This window comes from Leptinotarsa decemlineata, unplaced genomic scaffold (genome assembly GCF_025532065.1).
Source record: "Leptinotarsa decemlineata unplaced genomic scaffold, Ldec_3_MD MMD2_tig00000199_RagTag_RagTag, whole genome shotgun sequence".
NCBI classification, from domain to species: domain Eukaryota; kingdom Metazoa; phylum Arthropoda; class Insecta; order Coleoptera; family Chrysomelidae; genus Leptinotarsa; species Leptinotarsa decemlineata.
This window is the reverse complement of record NW_027412544.1, coordinates 5,475,757-5,503,559: the sequence shown is the minus strand read 5'-3', so window position 1 is coordinate 5,503,559 and position 27,803 is coordinate 5,475,757. Positions and strand designations below refer to the sequence as shown.

The 27,803-nt window shown below is 33.9% G+C and overlaps 1 protein-coding gene across 2 annotated transcripts; it reads left to right on the top strand.

Moving 5' to 3' along the window:
* On the top strand, positions 1-26,866 carry LOC111507923 (protein disulfide-isomerase A5). Of its 2 annotated transcripts, XM_074172816.1 has the most exons (8): positions 1-158; positions 221-447; positions 2,366-2,570; positions 8,301-8,521; positions 20,370-20,643; positions 21,878-22,178; positions 24,250-24,452; positions 26,292-26,866. In XM_074172816.1, the coding sequence occupies exons 1-8, from the start codon at positions 123-125 to the stop codon at positions 26,721-26,723; spliced, it is 1,899 nt and encodes a 632-aa protein (XP_074028917.1). In that variant the 5' UTR covers positions 1-122; the 3' UTR covers positions 26,724-26,866. The 2 variants fall into 2 exon arrangements, with proteins under 2 accessions (XP_074028917.1, XP_074028918.1); XM_074172817.1 differs by lacking the exons at positions 1-158; positions 221-447; positions 2,366-2,570 and adding an exon at positions 3,814-3,858.
* The last annotated feature ends 937 nt before the right edge of the window (positions 26,867-27,803 follow it).

Sequence of the window (27,803 nt, the reverse complement as noted above, 5' to 3'; positions counted from 1 at the left end):
ATGTAAATGTGTCAATTGTCAGTGACATTCCTTGTAAATTCGTAAATTGTGATAATACATTATAAGTATTTACTGAAATATTATAGTAGTGTATCTCAAATGTTTTATATTTCATTATTGTCATGAAATATTATATATACCTATTCATATATTTATTAGTAAGTTGTATTTTAATTCAATGTAAATCGGTTTTAAGGACCCTAACCTGTTTATATTTTAGTATTTATTACCAATAAAACAATGTGCTGCCAAAACCAACCAGAGGAAACTTATTGTAGACAATTTAGTTGATATCAAAGACTTTAAAAAAATTCTTAGAACCAAAACAAATGTTTTAGTTTGTTTTTATAATTCTTATAAACAATCCCAACATGTCATCAAAATCTTCAAGGAAGTTGGAGATAACATCAAAGGAGAAGGTACTATGGTTCTTATTGATTGCTCAGGGTGAGTTGAAGATTATGAAAATATTTGACATCAAAACAACAAAAAGCTTCTTTCATGCCAATGGTATTTTCTATACAGAGTATCTCAGATTTAAGAGGAATATCTATCTTATTTTATTTGATTACACATCATATCACATTGTCTAAATTTGAATATGAAGGATATCCTAACCATCTCCGAATAGAGCACCCTAGAGATTGAAATTGAGTAGTGTTATCAAAGATCATGGTGTGTAGGCTTTCACGCCTGGTGTCTAACATATTCAATGATCCTGCATTTATGAGCCACGTTGTCAGGTTTCTTACCTTCAATATGTATCATCTGCTACTGTTCAGACATTATCAAAGGTGATGCGGCAAAGGTCGAAATGATCTATCTTGCAGCAATACGCAAACTAAAATGGTGTCAACATACAAATGCATCAGGAAAATTTTCAGTTTGCGAATCACCCCAAGGTAAACTACTTCATCTGAAAATAGTCCTGTTAGGTTTGTGTTTATAACTGGACTATTTTAGTTGACGTGCCACAGCAAGGCATAAACATCATACTAAGAATAGTGTACTGATTGTATAGTTTCAATACTTTCTCTTTTATAAATAATTTCATAATAATTCGAGGAAAAACATCGACAGATGCATTCAGAATAATATTAAATTCTTACATGAACTTGTTTGTGCACAGTAGACAAACATTGATGCTTGAACATTTAATATAGTAATATTGAAACTTTCATAAGTTAATATAAAAAAACGTCAGGTATAAAGAGGTTAACTTCAGCCATAATTTGCCCGATTCCTCTGAATAAGGAAGAAAAACTTTCTTATTAGTCAGTGGGCTATGCTTGAAGACTGGCAGTAAACAAATCTAAAGAAATTAACTTTAAATGTTTGGGCCAGTCTTGAATATACATATACAGAAGGTTGAATGGACGGACGCCTACCAGAAAACAACTAATCCCCTGGCTAATACCACGAAGGGCGTTTGATTATATCCGACAGGCGTCAGTGCAGGAATCTTCATAGGGGAGTAGTTGTTTTATTTGATAGGCGTCAGTCCATTCAACCTACTTCGTAGGTATATTCAAGACTGGCTTGAACGTTTAAAGTTCATTTCTTTAGATTTAAAGAGGTTAATATAAAAATGTCAGGTATAAAGAGGTTAATATAAAAATGTCAATAATTGTTAAAAGTAAAACATTGAACAATAAAAAATATTAATTGAAAAGGCAATATTTTTAGGAGAGATTAAGTTTTTGGAGAAGAAAGTGCTTGGCTTTCTACTTCTCCATCATCAAACAAAAATGTAGAAAAGAAAGAAAGGAAGAAAGAAAATAACTGCAATCAAAACTATTTATAAAAATATATAGAACATACCCAAAAGTTTCTATCAGATAGAAACTGGAAATAAATTCTTTTGAAACAACTACTTTCACATGAACATTGAATTACATGTAAAAAAAAGTCCTTTTGAAAACTACTTCGAAATAAAAATTGAATTTCGTAACTAAAAAATTTATTATGGAATTAAAACAGATATCATTCATAGGGAAGCTATACAATATACTATATGAAAAATATTAATTATATAAAGTGTTACTTACATGAAACATTTTCTTCCTCAATGGTATACTTTGAAGTTTTGGAACAAGAAAATTCTGTGTATGTTCTGCATATCTATAAAGGGTTTTCATTGTAGTTATTTTCTTTTTTCCTCTCTTTGAAAGTTTCCCACAATTCTTGTTTAATGATATAAGAAGTAGAAAGCCATAAAATATCCATTAGTTATTACTGATTAAAAAGAAAAGATTTGTAATACCAGAATTCTTGGGAATTCATTGACTACATATTTCTTAATCCGTCCACATAAACATGGATGACATAAATGTAAAAAAATCTGAAAGTGATGAAATACTTTTAGGGAATCCAAAAAAATGTGTAAAAAACTGAAAATTCCAAATGAACCTTTTGTAATCAAGCACTATAAAGATGGAGATTTCAATAAAGATTATGACAGAAAAATGACCGTCAGTTCTATGACGAATTTCATGAGAGATCCTACAGGAGACATTCCATGGGAAGAAGATACCTCAGCCACTGATGTTGTTCATATATCTGATGCGAACGTAAGTAAACTATAATTTCCACTTCTTATTTTGAGAAAGTTGTACTATTAACCTATTTTGAATTTATTCAGAAATCAACATTTCTGGCAAAACATCCAGCAAAGAATAAGCTTGATTGGCGACTGTAAATTTCACAACAAAATAATCTTTTGAATTTGAAAATATTTCTCCGATAATAAATACAGAGACAAATATATTTCAGAATCAGAGACTAGGCTAGTTAAGCAAATTGTTCTGTCAGGTCAAAATTAACCGCAAACTTTTCAACTGCAAAAGGAGTTTTACAGTTTTTAATTTGGGCTTTAGATTTTATCAGTCATGTGGTTTTTGGACTGTTTAGTGTAATGGGACTTCATCAGGCCCATGGACATCAGGTCTATTGTGTATATAACTAGGATTGTTTCATAACTCATTCTTCATAACAGATTCAATATCCCCTGTTTCATAAGGCAACACTTGTGTCTCGTCAATATTATAAGAGTTCCAAATATAGCACACCTAGGGCCTTATTGCAGGATATCTTATAATATAACAAAATGACCATCGATCCTCTTAGAATAGGGCAGTCATCAGTAATACTTCCTGTTACATATTCATTTTCACCATAGTGAGTTATCTAGCAAGATGCAACTATTTTGTTGCGACAAGAACTCAACTTCACTGAACCTAAAGTTTACTACTTCTTACGGTTCAGAACTCAGACCTACATTGTATAATCTTACTATTTATCCAGTTCCGAAAACTTCTTATCGAAAAGCCAATAGTATCAAACAAGGTCACAATGAATTTTCTTTAAGACCTGTTTCATTACACAGTTGCTTCATCAGTTGGACTGATATAGTCTGTACAAAGTCATTCCGAACAGCTAAATGAAAGACTAATGTACCTTGTCTGATAAATTTACTAGTTAATACCATGTAAAACCTCCCACATAAAAATAATGATTAAACAAAAAAATTATACCACGCCGCCCATGCCATACAAAGCAACTGCCGACGTTCGGGTAATTATTTAGTTTTTATGCCATTCCAATTGACTTCATATATACTATACATCAAACTGTGTATTCAACTGAATAAACAGTTTATTTTACAAAATTAACAGGTTAAAAATAACATTTGAAACACTGAAAGAAATCATGCGAACTCGTTTCCTCTTTTTCTTGAAAGAGAATGTATGCCTCACCACTCACAGACAATTTTGGTGAAATTGATGACATGTGTGAATCATTGTATTCATGCCACGTGCCAGTGTAGAGATGTCTGCAGTATGCTGTGTAATATCTGCTGTAAGTAGACCCACTGTGATTAGAAAGTGCACATGGATTATAACAATAAGGAATAATATTGTCTGCCGCCGCATAATCGCTCATATCTAATCCATCTAGAGGAAATTCGATAGCAACATTCAACTTGCCTCTAAATCTTTCTGTTAGAGAGAATATTTTAAAATTAATTACCAAAATACGGGGAAATGGATTGATGGAGACTTTGTGTGCATTTTCATCTTTTCTTGTAACTCGAACACGTTGGTTTTTCATGCCCATCCAAAGTTTCCTCTCTAGATTGTATATAACAAAACTTTTAATAAGATGAATGATTGATTCTGACCGAACAGGTGGATGTAAAAAAGCAATTAAAATATAATATTATTTCTAGGAAAGCAAGTAATTTATAAATATGTCAGTTATTGACATTTTATGAAAACAAGATCAACAATGATATTTTCATAAAATGGTAATAAATGAAAAAGTTCCATGATAAATTACTTGGTCTGGTTCGTGTGTTGCTAAGGGAAGGTACATGGACTTTGTGTTGTTGTCTTCTTTCTTTTGTATAATGTTATTTTTTATAATTCTATAACCTACTTATATGATATGGTGTTTGAAAACAATATCGTGTAGACTAATAGCAGATGTTTGCTGTTACAATCCTGCAGTGATTCTGCTTAGTGAATCCAGAACAACAACTGATATCAACGACTTTGAACTGGAAATTAGTAATTATGCACTTTTAGATATGATTCAGACTATAGACACACTGGAGGCGTTGTTATTTACATACGAAGGGCAATCCAATTCGTTCATTATGACACATTTATTCACAGAAACAATTATTGGTGTAAGATTATCAAAAGTACATATTGTGGAATAAAGTGAGTAACAGGCAGTTTTTACCACTCACCAAGTGCAAGTCATGCTACATTCTTGGATCATCTGGAAAACATTTGTGAAGAAATGTTTTGTAAAAACCTTCGCACAGTGTTTTTAATACATATGGTATATCTCAGAAAGTAACAAACTTTACAAGAATTACTAATAACAGTAAGACCTTAATTGATTATGTGTTAACTAATTGGGATAGCACTGTAGCAACTGTTTTGAATGAACCTAAACTCACGGACCACTTTTTAATATCTATTAGATATTTTTATAGTGAAAGAGTAAATTACACAAACAAACAAACAAAACAGTTTAGAACTTGACGGAATCTTAATTTGATAGATTGTAACTTTTTACTTAACAATACAAGTATGTTGTTAAAACATTTTAAATGAAATTGCACCTTTAAAAACAATTACTTTTTATGAAGAAAATCTGCCTGGGTATGATGGTCAAATTAGAAGGTTGAGTAAAGAGAGAGAGTATGCTTACAAGTTATTTAAAAGAAATGCTAATGATGTTATTTGGCAAAATTATAAAAATAAACGTAATGCTGTAGTAAATATTATTAAGGTGAAGAAAAGTCAATTTTATGTTAATCAGATTGACAGCAACAAACATAACCCACGTTTAATGTGGAAAACTTCAAAAAGAATTATTCAATCCAAAACAGTTCACTAATATTTTGCTAATGGTATTCAATTTGAACAAAATAATCAAAAAGTTATCATTAGAGAAAAACAGGAATTGGCTAATTGTTTTAATTCATATTTTGTAAAGAGTATTATAGACATTGTTTCTGATATTGAAGATATTGGATTTACCTGTCATATTGACTACGTTGATGAAGAGGGTTTCAGTGATTTTAAAATACTAACTCTCCAAGAACTGAAAGTAATTGTATCCAATTTAGCAAATAAAGGATCACAAGTAGATGCACTATCGAGCAAAATTATTGAGATTAGCTTTGAAGTAATTGGACATGTGTGGTGTCATTTTGTGAATACCTTGTTAAAAAAGGTAGTTTTCCAGATGATTTAAAAACTAGTACAGTTACGCCTATCGAAAAAGTTCCTAACACAAAAAATCTGATACATACCGGCCAATTAAAAACTGTTAGTATCAGTAAGTATGTCAACAACTGTTGGAATATTTTAATAAATAAAAAAATACTCCTCACTTTACTGAATGGAAAGATGAAATGAGTAAAGGCATGTACACTGTAGCAGTATTCTTAGATCTAAAACGTGGGTTAGAAACTGTTAATCGTGAAATATTCATTAAAAAATTAATAATATATGGCATGAAAGCAAAAGTACTTGATTGGATCAGTGATTATCTTACAGAAAGGCAGCAGGTAATCAAAATTAATAAGTTTGTATCAACAGAAATAAGCGAATTTCAGAGATAAGTGAATTTCAGAGATAGTTGCCGGCCTATTTTTATAGAAAAAAAGATTTATAACCCTCATATTCATTTATATTTTTAAATGTGCTTAAAAACTTATCGGTTTTTTCGACAAATGGATCTGAACACGAACATAATACATGGCATGGAGTTCCTAACAAAAAAAATCTGATAAATACCGGCCAATTAAAAACTGTTAGTGTCAGTAGTATGTCAGCAACTGTTGGAATATTTTAATAAATAAAAAAATACTCCTCACTTTACTGAATGGAAAGATGAAATGAGTAAAGGCATGTACACTGTAGCAGTATTCTTAGATCTGAAACGTGGGTTAGAAACTGTTAATCGTGAAATATTTATTAAAAAATTAAAAATATATGGCATAAAAGCAAAAGTACTTGATCGGATCATTGATTATCTTACAGAAAGGCAGCAGGTAATCAAAATTAATGAGTTTGTTTCAACAGAAATAAGCGAATTTCTGAGATAAGTGAATTTCAGAGATAGTTGCTGGCCTATTTTTATATAATAAAAGATTTTAACCCTCATATTCATTTATATTTTTAAATGTGCTATGTTCGCAAAACATAACTTATCGATTTTTGCGACAAATGGATCTGAACACGAACATAATACAAGGCATGGAGCTTTTTGAGAATTCCACAACACAGAACCTCATTATATGAGAACTTCCCACGTTACAATGTAATCAGTTATAATAAGTTATCAAATCAGCTGAAAGAAATTACCAATGATAGGTATTTCACAACAAAATTAAAATCTTTTTACTTAGAAAGTGCTATTATAGTTACCAAGAGTTTATGAACGATAATTCGATAGACACAGATCTTACATGACTTTTACCTTTTTAATGGTTAACAATATTGATTGTTTATTTTTATTTTTATATACAGACACTCAAATTCATATGTGCAAATTGACAGATTTTATTTATTTACTTATTTATTTATACATATGTCCGTATATTTTTAGTGTAACAAATTGTAATATTATACTATAAGGACCTACCATATGTACCTAGCGTACCAACAAATGGTTAATAAACTATTATTATTATTAGCGTAGACCATGGGGTCCCGCAGGGAAGTATTCTAGGGCCATTGCTATTCTTTATCCACATTAATGATATCAGCAAATGTAATGAATGTGATCATGAACATTATTTTGCAGATGATGCCCTAGTATCGGTTAGTGATAAAGATATAGATAAAGCTATTCAACAAATAAATGAAGCATTAAATAATATTGCTACATATTTAAAAACTAATAAGTTGAAGATAAATGTCAACAAAATAAAGGCTATGATACTTACTAAACCATTTAAGTACAGATAATTAGATTTAAATCAAATTGAAATATAAATAAAATTGAGCTTATTACTGAATTCAAATATCTAGGATTCATGTTGGACAAGTATTTATCAATGAGTAATCATTCTAATGACGTACAAAAATTTTTTGAAGACATTATATTTTTTTACAAGAGTGTCCTAACACTTAACTATGCAATCACGAATAACAGTATATAAGACCATTATACAACCGCATTTCGAATATTGTCCTACTCGTCTATACACAACTGATTTAAATAAAATGAGAACACTACAGAAATTACAGAATCGCGCAATGAGGATTATTTTGAGATGTGACAGGAGTACCCCTATATCTTTAATGTTAAATGTTCTGGAAAGGTTATCTATAGAAAGTAAACTTACATATTTAACGGTGATATATATTTACATAATATTGCATAAAATGATTGTGGTTATATGTATATTGATGTTAACATCATTATCATTGTTGTATATTATTAGGATGTACCCTATTTGAATAAAAAAAGCATTTCATTTCATATAGATAAGGTGTACGTACACCTAGTGTTTTCTCATCCAGTTTGTACATTAAACAAACAAAATTTTTTTTCACATTTTTGTGAAGAATTTTTTATATCTTTGATTTTGTTCTTACTTTTTTTCCCCAAAAACTCTTCTGGAAATACTCCTTTCCAATAATAGATCCAAATTAATATCATACTATATTATTGTTTTTGTTTATAATAAATGAAAATGATAAGTCTGACATCTACATTTTTCTGTCTCAGAAAATGTCATCAAACATCAAATCATGTTTTTTTCTTTCCAGACCTTAGCCAAATTCATAAAAAGAGAAGTGAGACCAATTTTAGTAATGTTCTATGCTCCCTGGTGCGGATATTGTAAAACACTTAAACCGGAATATGCGGAGGCTGCAAAGGAATTGAAAGATCAAGCTATATTGGCAGCTATAGATGTTAATAGACCTGAAAATACCGTTGTAAGAACCCATTACAATATTACAGGATTCCCTACTATGCTATATTTTGTGTGAGTATATAAGTAAGTTTATAAGTGCATTGCGCATCATTTATTGGTCATTTAAAAAATATTTGTGATAATATCAACCATATAACAGTTTTTCATATGAAATGAATTATTTTTCTTTGAATTGAATTATTAGAATTTACTTGAAATGATTTTCGAATATTTTTGATTGTATGTTTAGAATTTAAAAATTTTGTCGAGAAGGAAATTGACCTCTCTTTGAAAATTAGGAAACGTTTTTGTATTCTTCCATTATCAAATGAATATTGAAGTTACAAACTTACATCTTTCATTAAAAATAGTGCTTATAAATTACATTCGATCAAAAATTTGCAAATACTTGGAAAATAAATTGAGCCTTCAAATGAACATTTCAATGAGTTCATTCATGTGGTCAAGAAATATACTTACCACCTTGACTATGCGAAGTGCCAAGGTAATATTAGTAACCTTGGGTATCAATTGGGTTAATTCTATCTACTCAAAAATATATAAACAAAACTAGAGATTCAGTGCGGAATTATGCAAGATAATTTATAATTCATATATTTTTCTGGGGACCAAATGTTGAACTAAAGAATATAATAATTTCACTTACATTTTTCATTCCATTATTTCTCTGAGGACTTCTCATAAAATTTTTGCGAAACCATCAAAGAGAAGCAAATTTTGTGCAAGAATTCGGCAGACACAGAAATTAGTGCCCAGCAATTACAGAAATGTATTTGGAAATATTTATAAGCACTACGACAAAAGTATCCAACTAGATAGTGGATTAGTAAAGGCAGGAAATTAAAATAAATACTCTGAAAATTATTTGATTGAGTCTATTTATGATTTTTTAAATATTTTTTTCATTAAATGGTGGTTTATTGTTAAACTGTTGATTTAAAATTGTTTTTTGATACAATGTTTTTTCAGTTGTAAGTTGTCCTGTTCTCTCTCATATTGAAACAGTGGTATAGTAATTTTATTTTCCTTCACTTATTATCATTTTTCCTTCATAAAATACTATGTATATCATATACTTAATTACTTATATCTAGTTTCTTTTACCAATAATATTACTTAAATTGAAATATTTTGAAAATATATTGAGAAAAGAAGATTTTTGAAGCAGTATTTTCTTTCAATAATATTTGTATATAATATTAATCACTGTTGTTTGTAGGTTCTTATAAATGATATAACTATATAAATTATTGATGACTTACCTAATAATATTTATACATTAAAAAAAATCTGTTTAAAATCTGTTTTCCGTTAATCAGCTGTCGCCCACATACGAACGACAACTCTCAGAAGTTGAGAAACTTGTGCGAGCTAAAGACTAACGAGGTCTTTTAACGTATAATTCCTAACACGGAAAAGTGGAAAAGTGAAACCTAATAATTGTTTATAGAAACTGTCTGCAACATTTGCCATTTATTTTCAAACTTAGTTATAATCATTCTCCTTATTCTGATAGTAGTTCACAAGCAGGTGGATGTGATGTCAAATATCTCTTTTAAAACAGGCTAATTTCCATCTTCTCTCAAAATTGGAAAGGCTATTCATGTTCATGAAAAAAAGTTATGCCCAGAAACTTGAAAATTACAGGCCTATAACGATCTCCAGCAGCTTCCCGAAAGTTTTCGTATATGGCTATTGATCAATTTCCTTGATACACAAAACATTTCGTAGAGATCAAGGTAGTAAATAGGCTTCTCACCATTTCTACAATGATCTTATAAACTGCATTCGTCAGATGAGATTCTCATGGGTGTGTTCTGTGACCTGAGTCGTATTTGATTGTGTCGATCACCATACTTTGATTTCATAATAATAATATAACTACGGTATAAGAGGTGTAGGTCTGAATTGGACGTCGATACAATTCATTAGCTTGAAATATAGTAAAACTATGCAGTCTATGATACTAAATCTTCCACCACTCAAATTGATAGCGGTGTTCACTAGGGCTCAGTCTTGGGCCCGGTTGTCTTCATTTCATATATAAATGAAGTTAGTAATTAATCTTCTGAAGTAAAATTGACCATCTGCGCTGATGACTCTTTCATGATTTTATCTCACATTGAGTTTGTTATAATTGAAAGAAACTGGTGAGACTACTTTGAATCAACTCGTCTCTAGGTTCAATCTCATGTACATTTCAATACTGAGAAAAGTAATTTCAATCAGTTCCACCCAAAAGAAAAAATGGAATAAATAGATATATTCGTTAATAATACTTAATTATCCGCAGTAGAGAGTTATAAATTTTTAGGCCGGGAAATTCCAATGTAAATTCCTGATTTCCAAGCTGTCGTCAATCCAGTTTTGTTTAGAAATCTTGCAGTCATTTCAACCCAGCAACAGTCAATCAATTTAAATTATACTCAGGTGGAAATTAGACTCAAGTACGCAGTATACATATATGGGACTTCATTCAGTCATTATTCATTTTGCAAGAGAAAATTATTAGACGGCGTCGAAAGTGATCATTCTTGTCGGGATATTTTCAAAGAATTCAATATTCTTATGTGTATGTGTATTATGTGTCGTATACAAAAATAGTCTCTTAACAATTATCATATTTGTTTTTCCGAAGTTAATGTTACTTATGAAGCATCAAATAGAAATAGTACAAAACTCTTCAATATGTTACTTTGCTCCTTAAAAAGTCTGAATATTTTGTGACTATGTTCTCAAATTATGTAATTGTTAATTGGTTATAATCAATGGAAAAATACTGTTAGTTGATTGAAGTAAATGAAATTATTTGTTTTTTATGTCATCACAACTGCTGTCTTGAATTATACCTTGTGGGTATGGTATACATCAAGTGACTCAGTTCGACTTCAAAACATCTTTACGTTTGACATAATTCAAACAATAGTTTCTTATGTTTTGTATCACCAGATCAAAAATGCATATATGATCATGGGTTCAACCATTACTATTTATTTCCAATCTATTATGTCTGATATAGAAATGTAGGCTTTCACGGCTGGCGTCAATATTTTGGTTGGTTTCCGGGTTTTGCCGTGATCTTTTGTTAAAACCTTTAAACTTTTAACTGCAACTGCGGCAGTCAGCGCGTCAAAAGAGTACTTCGACCACGCCACTGAAGATGACTGTTGCAGTTGAAACATTTGGAGATTATAACCAAAGAAGACCGCGGCAAATCTAATCAAATTTATTCATCACCAAAGTCCATACAAATGTATAAAAGACACATCATATAAACTTATTGGACTAGTCATAACATAACCTACAAGCTACAGCAATACAAATACAAAATAAGTTTATATTAAAAGTCAATAAACAATAAAAGTTACAAAATTACAAACATAAAACAAATATATATTGAAAAGAAGTACCATCTGTTCATAAATGAAGGAACAATTGTACAATCACAGAACATAAAAATAACAGTACATTATTGATAGTAATAATATAATATAATAATGCACATACACCTACATCAAAAATTCATCTAAAGAATAAAATACGTTTCCTTCCAAGTATTTGTGAAGAGCGTTCCTGAAACAGTTTAGATTTGACAATTCGTGAGTTGGACCAAACAGTTCCTTAAAACTATTAAAACACCTTATAACTTGATAAATATAACAGTTTTGTCCAATCGTTAGTCTGGAGAAAGGTTGACGTACATTTTCACGCTTTCTAGTTGAATATTTGTGAATAGAACTATTTAATAACATTGAAGCCTCTTGTTTTTTAAAGTTTACAGTAATTTGCATTATATAAAGTGAAGGCAGTGTAAGAATTTGTGGCTGTGAAAATAACTGCTTACACCATGGACAATGGAGAAATATTTTAATGATTTTTATCAGATAACTAACATATTTTGCGTTATAAATGTCATAAAAAAGTTTTAGATACATTTACTAGTAGCCCATTATAAAGACACCATTTATGAAATTCATTTGCGGTGATATTTGCCCTCCCTACTGCATTCCATGTGTTAGTTTCGGAGACCAGTATATTTGTATCATCAGCACACATAAATATTTTTTTTGCATTAAGACAGGAGTGAGCTATGTCATTCATAAAGATGATAAATAAAACAGGACCTACGATAGATCCTGATTTGACGTACGATTGTTTTATCGTCCGTATTTGAGTTACACACAAGGCTTGCACTAAGTCTTGTGTCAAATAAAAGGAATGCGAAGATAGCACAGACAAGTGTTTATTTCAACTGTTCTCTACAAAGGTTCAACTTATACTAACTTAATTTTAAATTTACAATATCGAACTGAGATTTGAGCAACTTACTATGGTAGGAGAATAATTCAGGGGTGGAGGCACCTCATTGGGTAGACATTTGAAAAGGCCCACCCCACAGATGAAAAGATTCACAGATGCCAACCTTTTCAGTTGCTACAGCTAGATGGAAATATTCATGAAAGAAATATTACAGAACCAGACTTAATCCTTTGTGTAATATTAGAAAAACCCAAGAGAGCAAATACAATAGGGTCCTTTCATAATTCTATTAATTTCAAATATTTCTCTAGATTTGTGATGGATTACGGAGCAATAGATAAGCTGGCCATTTATAAGCCTTTGAGGATTTTGAGGGATACAATCTTAGGTATAAAAATTTAATTGAAATTCGAATGCTTAGAATTTCGAAGTAATAATCTTACGGCTTGGTATTTTATAACTCAATCCCGTTAAAAGGCGCAATATGATAAAAATAATAAAATGTGAATTTAATAAAAATTGTACTATCAATATAATAATTGAGATGAGACTCAACATTGCCGCCCCCCTTGAACTACTGAGTTAAAAGAAATGAGAGCATTAGGGAACTGCTATTCTATCGGCAGTGGGCATAGTTTCTTGCTGCACCGCTTATATTCGCCGTTCTTGGTCCTCACGGTTGCAACTCGTATGACGCCATCCGGACCCGGATGTGCAGCTATGATGCGGCCAACGGCCCAGGCCAATGGTGGCAGATTGTCTTCATGCATGATAACTAGATCGCCAACTTGAAGTTTAGGTCCTTTGGTTTGACGGTGAAGACTGATGATATTGTTGAGATATTCATGATGCCATCGATTCCAGAAGTGCTGTTTCAGCATCTGAGCGTGCTGCCAGGCTGAGAGGCGGTTTGCAGGAAGATCCGCCAAATTTTCCTGTGGAAACGAAGTCAGTGGACCACCAATGAGGAAATGACCAGCGGTCAAGGGAAGGAGATCGTTAGGGTCGGAAGACATGGCGGAAAGTGGTCGGGAATTTAATATCGCTTCTATTTCGACAACGTATGTCTCCAATTGATCGTAAGTTAATAGTGTGTCGCCAACAGATCGAATCAAATGTAACTTGAAAGATTTCACGGCGGCCTCCCAAAGCCCTCCGAAATGAGGTGCTCTGGGTGGTATAAAATGCCAAACTATACGTTCATGCTCAATAAACTTTTGCATAGCAGTTTTATGATCTGTGGATTCGAATAACTCTTGAAGCTCACGATTAGCTCCTACGAAATTAGACGCGTTATCAGAGTGAATCTCTATGGATTTTCCCCGTCGGGCAAAAAGACGCCTAAGGCTAGCTAAAAAAGCCTCGGTGGTGAGGTCACACACCAATTCTAAATGTACGGCCTTGGTGACCATGCATACATATATAGCTACATAAACCTTTATCTTGTTTCGATTGCGGTATCGCTTCTCTTTTATAAATAGAGGGCCACAGTAATCAATTACTGTTTTCAGGAACGGTCGTGAAGCTAATACCCGAGCTTGAGGCAGAATGCCGGAGCCGTGATCAGCCAAGCCGGGTTTAGCACGAAAGCATCGTATACAACGATGAAGTACCTTGCGCACGGTATTACGACCGTTAACAATCCAATAGGTTTGACGGAGAGAATAGAGGGTAGCTTGGGTACCTGCGTGCTCGAGACATTGATGTTCTTCGCGTATAAGTATATCTGTTACGTGATGAGAGCTGGGCAGCAATATAGGGTGCCGAGTTTTTTCTGGTAGCCCCGAGAGTTGGAGTCGCCCACCAACCCTGAGTAAGCCGACATCATCGAGATAGGGGTTGAGCGGGATTAGCCGGCTATTCGTGGAAATACTTTCGTTTCTCTTGAGGCAATTAATTTCTTTTGAGAATGTCGAGCACTGAATAAGCTTAATAATTAGCGTATGAGCCTCCGAGATATCCTTCAATGATAAGTTTTCGCGACGAGGCTGGTTTTTATTACGCGTGTTGAAAATAAATCGTAGAATATATGCCACTACGCGCTGTAATTTACCGAATGAGCTATATCGTTCCAGAATGCTTGCCCCCGTTGAATTTAAAGCGATACAAGCAGTTATTTTTTCAGAGCTTGTTTTTAACTCGGCAATCTCGACTAATTGTAAAGCTCCTTCGGGCCACGCACTTGACTCTAGAGGCAGCCAAGAAGGGCCTTGTGACCATAAACCATTTCGAATGAATTCGCTAGGCAGCTGGCCACGAGATATGTAATCGGCGGGATTGTCTTGAGAAAAAAGGTGGCGCCAACGACAGCATGAAGTTTTCCGCTGAACGTCTGCCACGCGGTTGGCTACGAAAGTTTTGAGTCGATGAGGGGCTGTTTGCAGCCAATGTAGGGTAATTGTGGAATCTGACCACAGGTGAACCTCGTTAATAGGCATCAAAAGTGACTCTTGCACAGTACAATAAAGATTTGCCAATAAAGCTGCAGCGCACAGCTCTAAGCGAGGTAGACTTACCGTGCTGACGGGCGCTACGCGAGATTTAGAACATACGAGAGTAATTCGCACAATACCTTCGCTGTTTGTGGTGCGCAAATAAATACAAGCCCCGTAGGCCTTTTCACTCGCGTCACAGAATCCATGCATTTGAATATTTACAACGTTCGGGCTAACGAGGCTACGAGGAAAGAGTAATTTTTCCAGGAGTGGAAGTTGTTGTTTCTGATATGCGATCTACATATCATGTATGTTTTGAGGGACTGATTCATCCCAGGTAACCCCAGACTTCCAGCAAAGTTGGATAATTATTTTGGCATATACTATCACTGGGCCTAGCAAACCCAGTGGATCAAATAATTTTGCAATTTGGGAAAGGATACTTCGCTTGGTGTGTGATCTTTGCGCAACTATGTTTACGCTGTAAAATAGCGTATCTTTCCGAGCATTCCACCGTATACCGAGAGTTTTGATGGAAGCTTCGAGGTCTAGAGACATATGTGTAGAAGTGGGATGCTCGGCACCGTTGACAATAAGAGAGGGTTCGTTTGAGGCCCATTTGCGCAAGTTAAAACCTCCCTTCCCAAAAAGCTCGACGAGCTGATCTCGCAAGTAGGACGCCTCCTCATGGGTGTTGGCACCAGTGAGGACGTCATCAACATAGAAGTCCCTAGTCAGAACGACAGCCGCCAAAGGTTATAGATGACCTTCGTCCTGTGCTAGATGGTACAATGATCGAACAGCCAAATGAGATGCACAAGCTGTACCGTAAGTAAGAGTATTGAGGACATAGGTGTTAATGACAGCCCGTGGATGGTCCCGATGGACAATTTTTTGATAACGAGCGTCAATTGGGTCGACGAGAATTTGCCTATACATCTTTTCGATGTCAGCGGTAAATGCATATATGTGAGACCGAAACCGAGTCAAGATAACAAACAAGTCATCCTGCAGCTTGGCACCAACCATTAAGGTATCATTTAGTGAGATACCGGTTGAAGACTTTGCTGATCCATCGAACACGACACGAATCTTGGTGGTGACATTATCTTGCTTAAGCACGGCGTGATGGGGAAGGTAAAAACCGACACTATTGTTTTCGTGCTCCGGGATTATCGATATATGATTGAGATCCTTGTATTCAGCTAAAAACGCTGAATAGTCACGCTGCAGCTCAGGGTTCCTAGAAAACTTGTTTTCTAATATATGGAGACGCCTGAGGGCCGCTGAATAAGATGTACCCAAATGTTTAATTTGGTCGTTGAAAGGTAATCTTACTACATATCTTCCGGAATCATTCCGCGAAGTGTGAAGTTTGTAATGCTCCTCGCAAGCTTCTTCTTCTGGAGAAAGGGCCTTAGACGAGGGCAGCTCTTCAATTTCCCAGAACCGAGTAAGTTCTTGCTGAGACGATGGTGAATGAAGGCCGAGATGGCAAACGATGCTTCGAGATGAGGGTTGATTTCTCAATTCCCCTATAATCCACCCCAGCTGTGTTTTTTGTAGCACAGCGTTTGGGTGATTTTTCAGAGATATCTGACCTATGCTCAAAAGCTTATAGAAAAGCTTCACTCCGATCAAAGCGTCTACTGGCGACACCTTGTAGAACTCGGGATCTGCCAGATGAATGTTTTTTGGAATTTCTATGGAAGAAGGATCAATAGTGATAGATGGCATAGCAGCGCTGATTTGAGGCACAATAAGAAATTCGATTGTCTTTTGAAATTTGTTGTGACGAGATTTTATAATTGCTGTAGTAGCCTGGTTTACGGTAGTTGATGTATTATCAAGACCTGCGATTGTTACTGGTTTGCAATCTAAATTCAAGAACATTGCGACGCTCTCAGTAATGAAGTGAGCCTGAGAGCCTGCGTCAAGAAAGACTCTGCATGTTTTAGTTTTACCATGCATGTTAACTATATCAATAAGCGCTGTGGCTAGAACAGCTTCCGAAGCAACGCGAGTGTGTAAAGTTAAAGTGGAAGATGCAGCCCGCTGTCGACAATGAAGTTTCAGGAGCTGCTGGCTTGTTGCTGTCGAAATGCAATAGAGTGTGATGTTTCCGATTGCAAGTGCGGCAATTACTAGAGGAACATTGAGCTGATCGATGACCTTTGCGAAGACAGTTATTGCACCAATTACTCGTTTTGGCAATTTCATGACGCTGTTTTGGCGTAAGTGTAAGGAATTCAGGGCAATAGTATATCCAATGATCACCTTCACAATGAAGGCATATATTTGGCGAGGTAGCAGCCATGTAGACCTTCTGAGGGCGTGAGTCCGCCTTTTGGTAAGCAATCTTACCCCTTTCTCGAGATATATGCGGTTTGACTAACGGTGCTTGATTATGAGATTTAGTACCCTCCAGCCGAGCGTGCCGGTTGAGAAATGTGAGCATCTGCGAAAGTGTTGGGTTAGGAATGTCAATGCTGTAATCTTGCCAACGTTCTTGGAGACGCTCGCCAAGCTTTCTTCGAAATACTAAAACTAAAATTGAATTCCACTGATCGATGGGTTCTCCCAACGTCTGAAGAACCCGAATATTTGTTTGGATGCCATCTACGAATTCTCGCATTGAAAATTCTTTCGATATACTAGGTAAGTCTAGTAGTGTATTTATATGGCTATCGCGAATGAATTTTGGATCATCGTATTGCTCTTTCAGTAAATTCCAAGCTATGAGATAGTTTTGAGCCGACAAGTCCATAGATGATATCGCTCGAGCGGCATCCTTGCGTAAACAGCCTTTAAGATAAAATAACTTATGAACAGGCGGGATACTAGGTTCTTCATGGATTAAAGAAGTAAACAAGTTACGGAAATCCAACCATGTATTAATGGATCCATCAAATGTAGGAAGACCAATGGTTGGTAGGTTTGCGCTAAGTTGCGAGCTTGGGATAACAGAAGCAAACTGTTGTTGCTGTGTAATTGATTGCTGAGGCTGATCTGCGCTTACTGACGCAGGGTTGACATTGGATGGTAATGAAACGGTACTAGTGAGTGCTGAATCGACATTAACCTGAGTGTCAGGGTTGGCAATATTGTTAGTTTGGCTATCTATAATGGAATTGTGGGATTCCGGATCAGAAACAAATTCCGTACTCGCGGGTATTACCGATTCGTTTGTTTTTGGAGGAGTTGCTGTGACAATAGTTTCAAGCAATCGGTTAGATAAAAGTTTCGTAGCAATTGAATAAGTTTCAAAATATAGATCTTCGAATTCATCTCCATACTCGTGATGCTCATCGCTAAGCTCACAGAGCGATTCGAGCTCTGATTGAGCGCTTTCAAATTTTTCGCGAGTTGTTTCAATTTCCTTGTATCTCTTTTCCAGAGCGGGGAAATCCCTAGATGAATCAAATGCTTTAAGAAAATTTGAATACCTGGTTAACGATCGTTTAGCACCTGCGCGTTTGTTTTTCAAGGCTTTGATTTGTTCCGCTGCCATTTTAATACAATTACTGGAATCTTATTATCGTATATAACAATACGGTACGAAATAGATGCGATAAAGTAAAAGGGAGTTATGGAAAAAAGTATATTTCAGGTGGTACCAACTGACTTACCTGCACGCTGAATATGGATCTCCTGATACTGTTGTTGTCCAACTGTAATTGAACTTGACTCGGCAAGATTATAATTGACTATTGGAACCGGGAACTGGAGTTCTGCTTCTGACGACAAACTCGTCGGGGTGTCAGCAAATGAATGATGATTGATGAAAATTGCAATAATTTTCTTCAAGTTGTCGATGAACACTGGATGGTTTTTTCGACTCTGATATGTTGCGCGAACCTGCGGCTTTCGATGAATGACACACAAATGAATATGGATGATCACTGTGCATTTACAGCGAAGTTGCGATGAATAAAGCTTACTGTTTTCCAGATTATAGAAACAACACTGATTATTTTTACACTAATCCGGCTCGAAGGACCAATGTTTTGACGTACGATTGTTTTATCGTCCGTATTTGAGTTACACACAAGGCTTGCACTAAGTCTTGTGTCAAATAAAAGGAATGCGAAGATAGCACAGACAAGTGTTTATTTCAACTGTTCTCTACAAAGGTTCAACTTATACTAACTTAATTTTAAATTTACAATATCGAACTGAGATTTGAGCAACTTACTATGGTAGGAGAATAATTCAGGGGTGGAGGCACCTCATTGGGTAGACATTTGAAAAGGCCCACCCCACAGATGAAAAAATTCACAGATGCCAACCTTTTCAGTTGCCACAGCTAGATGGAAATATTCATGAAAGAAATATTACAGAACCAGACTTAATCCTTTGTGTAATATTAGAAAAACCCAAGAGAGCAAATACAATAGGGTCCTTTCATAATTCTATTAATTTCGAATATTTCTCTAGATTTGTGATGGATTATGGAGCAATAGATAAGCTGGCCATTTATAAGCCTTTGAGGATTTTGAGGGATACAATCTTAGGTATAAAAATTTAATTGAAATTCGAATGCTTAGAATTTCGAAGTAATAATCTTATGGCTTGGTATTTTATAACTCAATCCCGTTAAAAGGCGCAATATGATAAAAATAATAAAATGTGAATTTAATGAAAATTGTACTATCAATATAATAATTGAGATGAGACTCAACAGATCCTTTTGGTATACCGATATTGATTGCTCAAGGTTGATTCAATTTGATTCATGACTACTACTTGTTTCCTATCTTTCAAGTATGAAGCAATCCAATTATTTGTCACATCTCTAACTCCAATACGGTACAAATTATCAAGTAAGAGTGTATGATTGATTGTTTCAAATGCTCTACTGAGATAAAAGTATAGGGTTATCGGGCGTTCTTTCTCATTTAATGCAGCGTATATATTCGTACACAAGTCTGCAATTGCTTTAGTTGTGGATTTATTACTTCTAAAGCCATTTTGATAACTTACTAGGAGCTTCTGGCTTTCTAAAAATGAATTCAACTGAATATTAAATGAGGCATAAAAAATATTTGTGAAAGGTGTCTGAAGACATTCACCAATCAAAACGTTGACGCCATCCGTGAAAGCCTACATTCCTAAAATAGTTTCCCATCATCGGTTTCTACTCATTGATGATATACATGAAACAATTGTATTAATCTTGATTATTGATGATTGATCTTCTGAAGGAATGGTCACATGAAGTATGCTTACGAGGGAGAAAATAAAAAAAATGCAATCGTGTCTTTCATGCAGAATCCTTCTGCACCACCTGTGAAAATAAAGGAACCTGAATGGTCAGATGTAGATAATGAAGTGGTTCATTTAACTTCTACAAGTTTTGACCCAGTGATAAAAGAAGAAGCATCAGTTTTGGTAATGTTCTATGCGCCATGGTGTGGACATTGTAAGAAAATGAAGCCAGAGTATGAAGCTGCTGCGGCTCAAATGAAAAGTGAAGGAGTAAGATATTTTTATATCAGTTATAATATAATAATAAATCAGATTATCAACCACAAAGTGTACAAAAAGAGTGTATAGATAATAGTTCAACAATGAGAGTCATATAAACTGTTTGTGGCTCAGACCATTAAATCATGTTGAAAAAATATCACTACACTACATGCATATCAATAATATATAAAAAAAAAATAACACTGCATATTGAAACATATACAGGGTGCGGCACTGAAAATAAAAGATTGAATGTTTTCAAGACATATTTGTTGTAAAAAAAGCAGAATGCAAAATGCAAAAACATCGTCCCAAGGGGGACATCTTTCCATGATAACCTTAACTGACATAATGAAGAAAAGAGAAATGAAACTTTCTATGTTTTTTACCACTTTTATTTGTAACTAACGTTACTGCAGTTTCGTCCTATACGGACATTTTCTTCGTTACGATTTCCTACCACGTAGTAACGGCTATATCCATCAATTTATTAACTGACATACTTTCCTCCCCGCCCCTTGGCCACTAACCCGATTTAAATAGATAAGGTACTGAGTGTGACACATCATTGAAAAGGTTATTAAAGAAGGAGTTCAGCCATGTGACTATTCACTACCTAGATTTTTATTTTGGCGCCCTATTTCGGGAAAACAACTGTTGGATATTTCAAATTATTGTACTAATTTGTATGATTCATTAAATAATAACAATAATAAAAGAAAGGTTGTATGAATTCAAAAATTGAAAAATCTCAATAATTCCAAACTACTTTTTGCTCAAAATGTTCTTCATTTACTGCCATACATAAGTATGAGTTATTCTCGAAAGGTTGTCTGACTGAATTCCGTATAAAATTACTTTTTCAATATGTCCCACTTGGTACTTTCCCTATTTAAATTCCATGAGTGATATTGACTAAGTACATTCGAGAATATCATAGAAAGACGCCTCTTTTAGATTAAAAATTGACATGTATCTGCATTTTTTTCACCACAAATGTATCTTGGAGATATTCAACCTATTTTGTTTGTGGTCTACGACTAGTATATTGTGTAAACATTAACTAATAAAATCAATAGAATATTAATATTCCATTCTTTCATATTGAAATCATTTTGGATAGTTATAAAAACCTGGTTGCATAGATTCATTCCTAATTCTACAGTAAATAAAAGGTTATTTATTTAGGTATTGTCGTGTTAACATCATCTAAGAAATTTAACGTTTCTTTAAAACTTTACAGATTCCTGGCATGCTAGCAGCAGTTGATGCTACAAAAGAACAAACTGTAGCATCTAGGTTTTCAGTGAAGGGATACCCAACTATAATGTATTTTTCATATGGTGAACAGAAGTTTGATGTCAACGTTAGGGATGCTCCTAAAATTATTGATTTCATGAAGGATCCAAGAGAACCCCCTCCACCGCCTCCTCCAGAAAAACCTTGGTCAGATGAAGAAAGTGATGTTGTTCATCTTAGTGAGGAAAACTTCAAAACATTTTTGAAGAAGAAAAAGCATGTCCTCGTCATATTTTATGCACCCTGTAAGTTTTTGAATTTTATGTAAGAATTTTAAATTCGACTATTTCACTAACTCATATGAATTATTTTCAATGTGATATTTTATATTTCGTTTGACTTTATTGAACTTATCAATACAACTTTTTCACTGTTCACCATCACTTTCTCTATTGTACTTCATGTTTGAACTAATGATAATATACAGCCAACACAGAAAAGTTTCAAAACTCTTATTGTTGTCTTTCAAGACTATTTCTCAAGATGACTATTGAACAAATACCTGATTATTTACCAGTATTAATCTATTTTCATTTGTTATAATAGGAAATATTTTTTTTTGTCCTTACATAAATTTCATTTACTTTCATTAATTTTGTCAAAAGCTGAAACATTCCAACTTGACTTTCATAATTGATAGTGAACAACACAATTAATTTTTTTTCATAAACTATACCTTATGATTTGATCTTCACAAACTTATTTTCGAAACATCACGACATGTTTCGCTAACACAGTAGTTTTTCTGTAGTGAATAACATACTTGTGTTATTTATGTATGTTATTCACTACAAAAATGGTACTGTGTTAGGGAAACATGTCTTGATAGTTTTGAAGTTTGTGAAGATCAAATCGTAAGGTGTAGTTTATGAAATTACTATGTATCTTCATCAAGTAACGGCGGAATCAATCAGACACCATTCAGAAATATTGGGCAAAATTAGATTTATTATAAAACTATCATTTCTACAGTGAGCTGGTGAATACTTTTAAGAACTGTAACAAACATAAATTTGAATCCAGCTAAAGAAAATCTTCATCAATTTGTATGTGTTTTTTGATATGTGGAGTTATTTAGACATACTCGACTGTATTTATGAAACAAACCCAATATTTATAATTAATATTTTTCATTATTCTATCAAATTTAAGCATCCCATCCAATTTGTCTTGTTCAATTTTAGTTTCAGCGGCGATTTATCGTTTTTAATTTTGTTTGTTTTGTTATAGTTTATTTTTGGTACTATAAACATATGTTTCTTGGAAAAAGATTTTGATAATGTAGAGTTCTGACTACTAATAATAAGTATACATCTGCTGATTAAAAAGAAAAAAAAAAAACGGTAATATCGTATCGGTTTAATTTACTTATAAAAGAACCTTCACAAAAAGGATGAAGTTGATGTTTTTTGTTATTTCTGATAAATCATCATTCAACCCTTATAGGATATTTTTTTGATTTCTAAAAAGTGTCGCATGCAGAAAAATATTTTGGTTGGGACCTCAATAGTGTTCATGTAGCTTGTTATAAAGTTTCTCTTGTAAATTTTTCAAAAGAGATTAAGATAAATTCAATAGTACCAACTATAAAAATATAATACGCTTTACTAAAAAAAATGTCAAATTGGTTTTTTGAACACATTAAGTTGTGATTAAGTTGAGATTGATGAATGGATAAACTCCTTTTTAAACTGGCCCAAGTGGGACTCCAGTTCAAATAACCCTTCAACCACATATTTTTCTTACAAGAATTTATCTAGTTTAATGCAGATCCATTCTGCTATGTTACATGAACTGACTGCATAACTTGACTGCAAATAGTCATGATATCTCCTTTAGTGGCTCAGTGTGTGTCTTTACTGAGCAACCCCAGAAAAATATATTGTATAGGGAAACACATGTTGAGTTTTTGTAAATCTGTTGTTGAAAATCTCAAAATAAAGTGTTTCCTGAACACATTATAGATTTTCATCAAGTATTGGCCGATTCCATCACATAACGAAGTTCATAGTGATTGAAACTCTTGAAAACACAAAAAAGTTGACTTACCTGATGAATAAGTGTTTCCGTGTTGCTTAGTCAATTCGGATGAACGAAATGTCAACCAGATCTTTTTTCTTGATTATGAAAAAATTGTTATTAAACAAATTGTAAAGAATTGAACAAGTTACTATGATACCTGTATTTTTACAGAATATCGCTATCTTACTGGAAATATCCATTTGAACTGTAGCTTATGCTTTTCATTTTACAAAATAATTTGACATGGAACATAATGCTGAAACATGAAAATAATAGTGCTGTAATTTTCTCTAGGGTGCGGACATTGCAAGAGAGCCAAACCGGAATTCACTCAGGCTGCTGCAAGATTCAAAGATGATCCCAAGGTGGAATTTGCCGCTGTAGACTGTACAGCATATCCTGCTGTTTGTAGTGCACATGATGTTAAAGGTTATCCAACACTGAAATATTTCAGTTATTATACTAAGTTCACAAAGCCCTACAGTGGGGGCAGGACGGTGAGTAGACTTAGAATTAAAGCTAGCCAAATTTATCAGCTCCCAGTTTCTATCAAACTTTGACAACTAACAACCTTTATTACTTCCAAAAATGATTCACTTTATGAAAAAGAAACGTTACTAATATTTTGGCTAGTGTTATTGGACCACACCTATATCAGTGTGGAAGCTATTTTCCCGGTTTTTTTGGTTGGCTACGATTGAGGTAGAATTGTCGCAGGCATTGAGGCAACACACAATATTTTGGTTGTCTATGAAGCAGATACTACAGAAGTGGGTTGGTTCTCATTGTCAACTCATGAAGTTAAATTACAACAAGCTGATATCTCAGTGTAATTGTCACTGACCATAAATAACAATAAAAATCATTGAAATAAAATTTAGGAAATGTTAGGAATCACACGTTAAAAGGTAAGACCTCGTTAGTCCTTAGCTGGCACAAGTTTCTCAACTTCTGAGAGTTGTCGTTCGTATGGGGACGACAGCTGATTAACGGAAAAACAGATTTTAAACAGATTTAAATAGAATAGAAAAATGAAAACGAAATTAATTTTGCATTAACATTTGTAATTGAAGTTGTTTATCAATGAATAATTGACAATGACAAAATTTCTCATGGCAGTTTTGTTTTTTGTTGAAAAATTGCCTACAGACTACATCTTATAGCAGATAGATCAAAAACACCTTCCGGTTCTGGTGCAGGTGTTTTCAGTCGCAGACCCAGGACAGAGTTATCTACCTGCCTAGAACTTATGCGACTGTATTTCAAGCGGAAATTTCCGCTATTGAATTGTGTGCGGAGAGATTGGATAAATCCAACCTCACTCACAAGTCAATAAAAATATTCTTGGACAGTCAAGCGGCGTTGGAAGCTCTTGGCTCCCACCGAGCAACGTCTAAATTGGTAGCAAACTGCCAAAAAAGACTCTCCTCAATAGGAAGACTAAACAGATTGTCTCTGGTCTGGATTTCTGGCCATACTGGCCTGCTGACTCTCTTGCAAAGGAGGGTGCTGCAAGCGGCTTCATTGGACCAGAACCTGTCATTGGCATCGCTTTGGGCTTTGCCAAACAAACACTTAACACCTGGATGGCAAGAAAAGTTATGGACTTCTGGCAGAATCTTCCAGGATTGGCTCACTCCAAAGCGTTTATTCACCCTTCGAAGCTTGATTCCAAATAGTTGTTGGACTACAGTAGGGATGAACTAAGATGTCTAACAGGCCTTCTTACAGGTCACTGTCATTTGAATCATCACATGCAGAGACTTGGATTGTCGGAAGACAGTGTGTGTCGCCTCTATCTGGAAAATGATGAAACTGCAGAGCATATACTTTGTGCCTGCCCCGCTGGGGACCGAATCAGGTTCTTTGTGTTTGGCACACCGAATAGGTGTGAGCCACAATAAACCCTTATGGGTTGCGGTGGAGGGTCGAATAGACCCACTCACTTTAGACCTACCTACCTCTTATAGCTAATTGGTTATAAGGCTGTGATTTGTTATAAAGTTTTTCTCAAACAACAAATTATTCTCTTTTTAAACATTTGTATTTATCAATGGAATATTCATCCCATTTTGAGTGATTTATATATTATAGGGATCCCATATTCCCAAACTGGACTAACTCTTCAGAGAGAAATAGTATTAAGTATAATAAGAAAAATGACTAATGTCTTTGAGTAAACCACAATTTCAGTGATCGGGGAGTCAAAAATAACTTGCTGTAAATTCACTCCTAAAAGACTCTCTTGTAATTAGTTGTTTGTAAAGTGTTATTATTAATTTTATCAAATTGAGAGTTGAATCTCAGGTATATTTTAAAATAAAATGTCTTTCCAGGCTCCTGAATTTATCGAGTTCATGTCTGATCCATCAAAGGAACCCAGCATACCTTCGCCACCAAAAGATCAATGGGTTTTAGATCCAACAGTCTTACATCTGAATGACCAGAATTATAAAGATCAGTTGAAGAAAAATGAAGTAGTACTAGTGATGTTTTACGCTCCTTGGTGTGGCCATTGTAAAAAGATGAAACCTGATTACATATCAGCTGCTAAGGAACTACACCTGCAAGGATTCTCAAAATGCTTAGCTATGGTGGATTGTACGGAAAATCCGGAAGTAACAGAAGAGTATCAAATTTCTGGGTTCCCCACTATAAAGCTGTTCAAAAACGGAAAATATATTAAAGATTACACTGGGAAGAGGACTATAGAGGATATCAAAAATTTTATACTTCCTCATATTAGCAGTAAAAAGGATGAATTGTGAGGAGTATTGTAACAGGGTTTTGTACTTTTTTATTCAAAGAAAAATGTTTATAATACTTATATTATTAGTCCAGAGAAGTAAAGAGAAAGAAATTCATACTTGTGTTAGATTTATGAAATAGTATATTAGATCTATTTGGTGAATTTTCTGATTGATTCGGCCGTTACTTGATGAAGATTCATAGTAATTTCAAAAACTACACCTGACGATTTGATCTCCACCAACTTTATTTGAAAAATATATCACAACATGTTTCGCTAAAACATTAGCTTTTTCAAGTGATTTATACTTCAAGTTGTTCTTAACATTAATATTTATATACTACAGGTAACCATAATAGAGACTACCTCCAAAAAATTACCTGGACTTAACGTACCTGTTCAATTATGATCACCTGAAGCATATTACCTCACATCTACATCAATATTGATGACATACCTGTTCAATTATGATCACCTGAAGCATATTACCTCACATCTACATCATTATTTATGTATCCTCACATCTACATATATATTGATGTAGATGTGAGGTAATATGCTTCAGGCATATTACCTACATCATTATTTATGTATCCTCACATCTACATATGTAGGTAATATGCCTGAAGCATATTACCTACATCATTATTTATGTATCCTCACATCTACATATATATTGATGTAGATGTGAGGTAATATGCTTCAGGTGATCATAATTGAACAGGTACATTAAGTTGAGGTAATTTTTTGGAGATAGTCTCAATTATGGTTACCTGTAGTATATAAATATTAATGTTAAGAACAACTTGAAATATAAATCATTTGAAAAAGCTAATGTTTTAGTGATACATGTTGTGATATATTTTTCAAATAAAGTTTGTGGAGATCAAATCGTCAGGTGTAGTTTTTGACATTATTTGGTGAATGATTTTTCAACTGGGAGTATTTTCAATAAACATTTACATACCAATCTCAACCTGGAAAAAAATCAAACTACTTATTAAAATTTTTATCAGTATTTTTTTTGTGATGATTCATCGAGAATTGTTTTTTTAGTGTAGAAGCGCCTCACTCAATCGTTTCATTGGGTTAAATACAT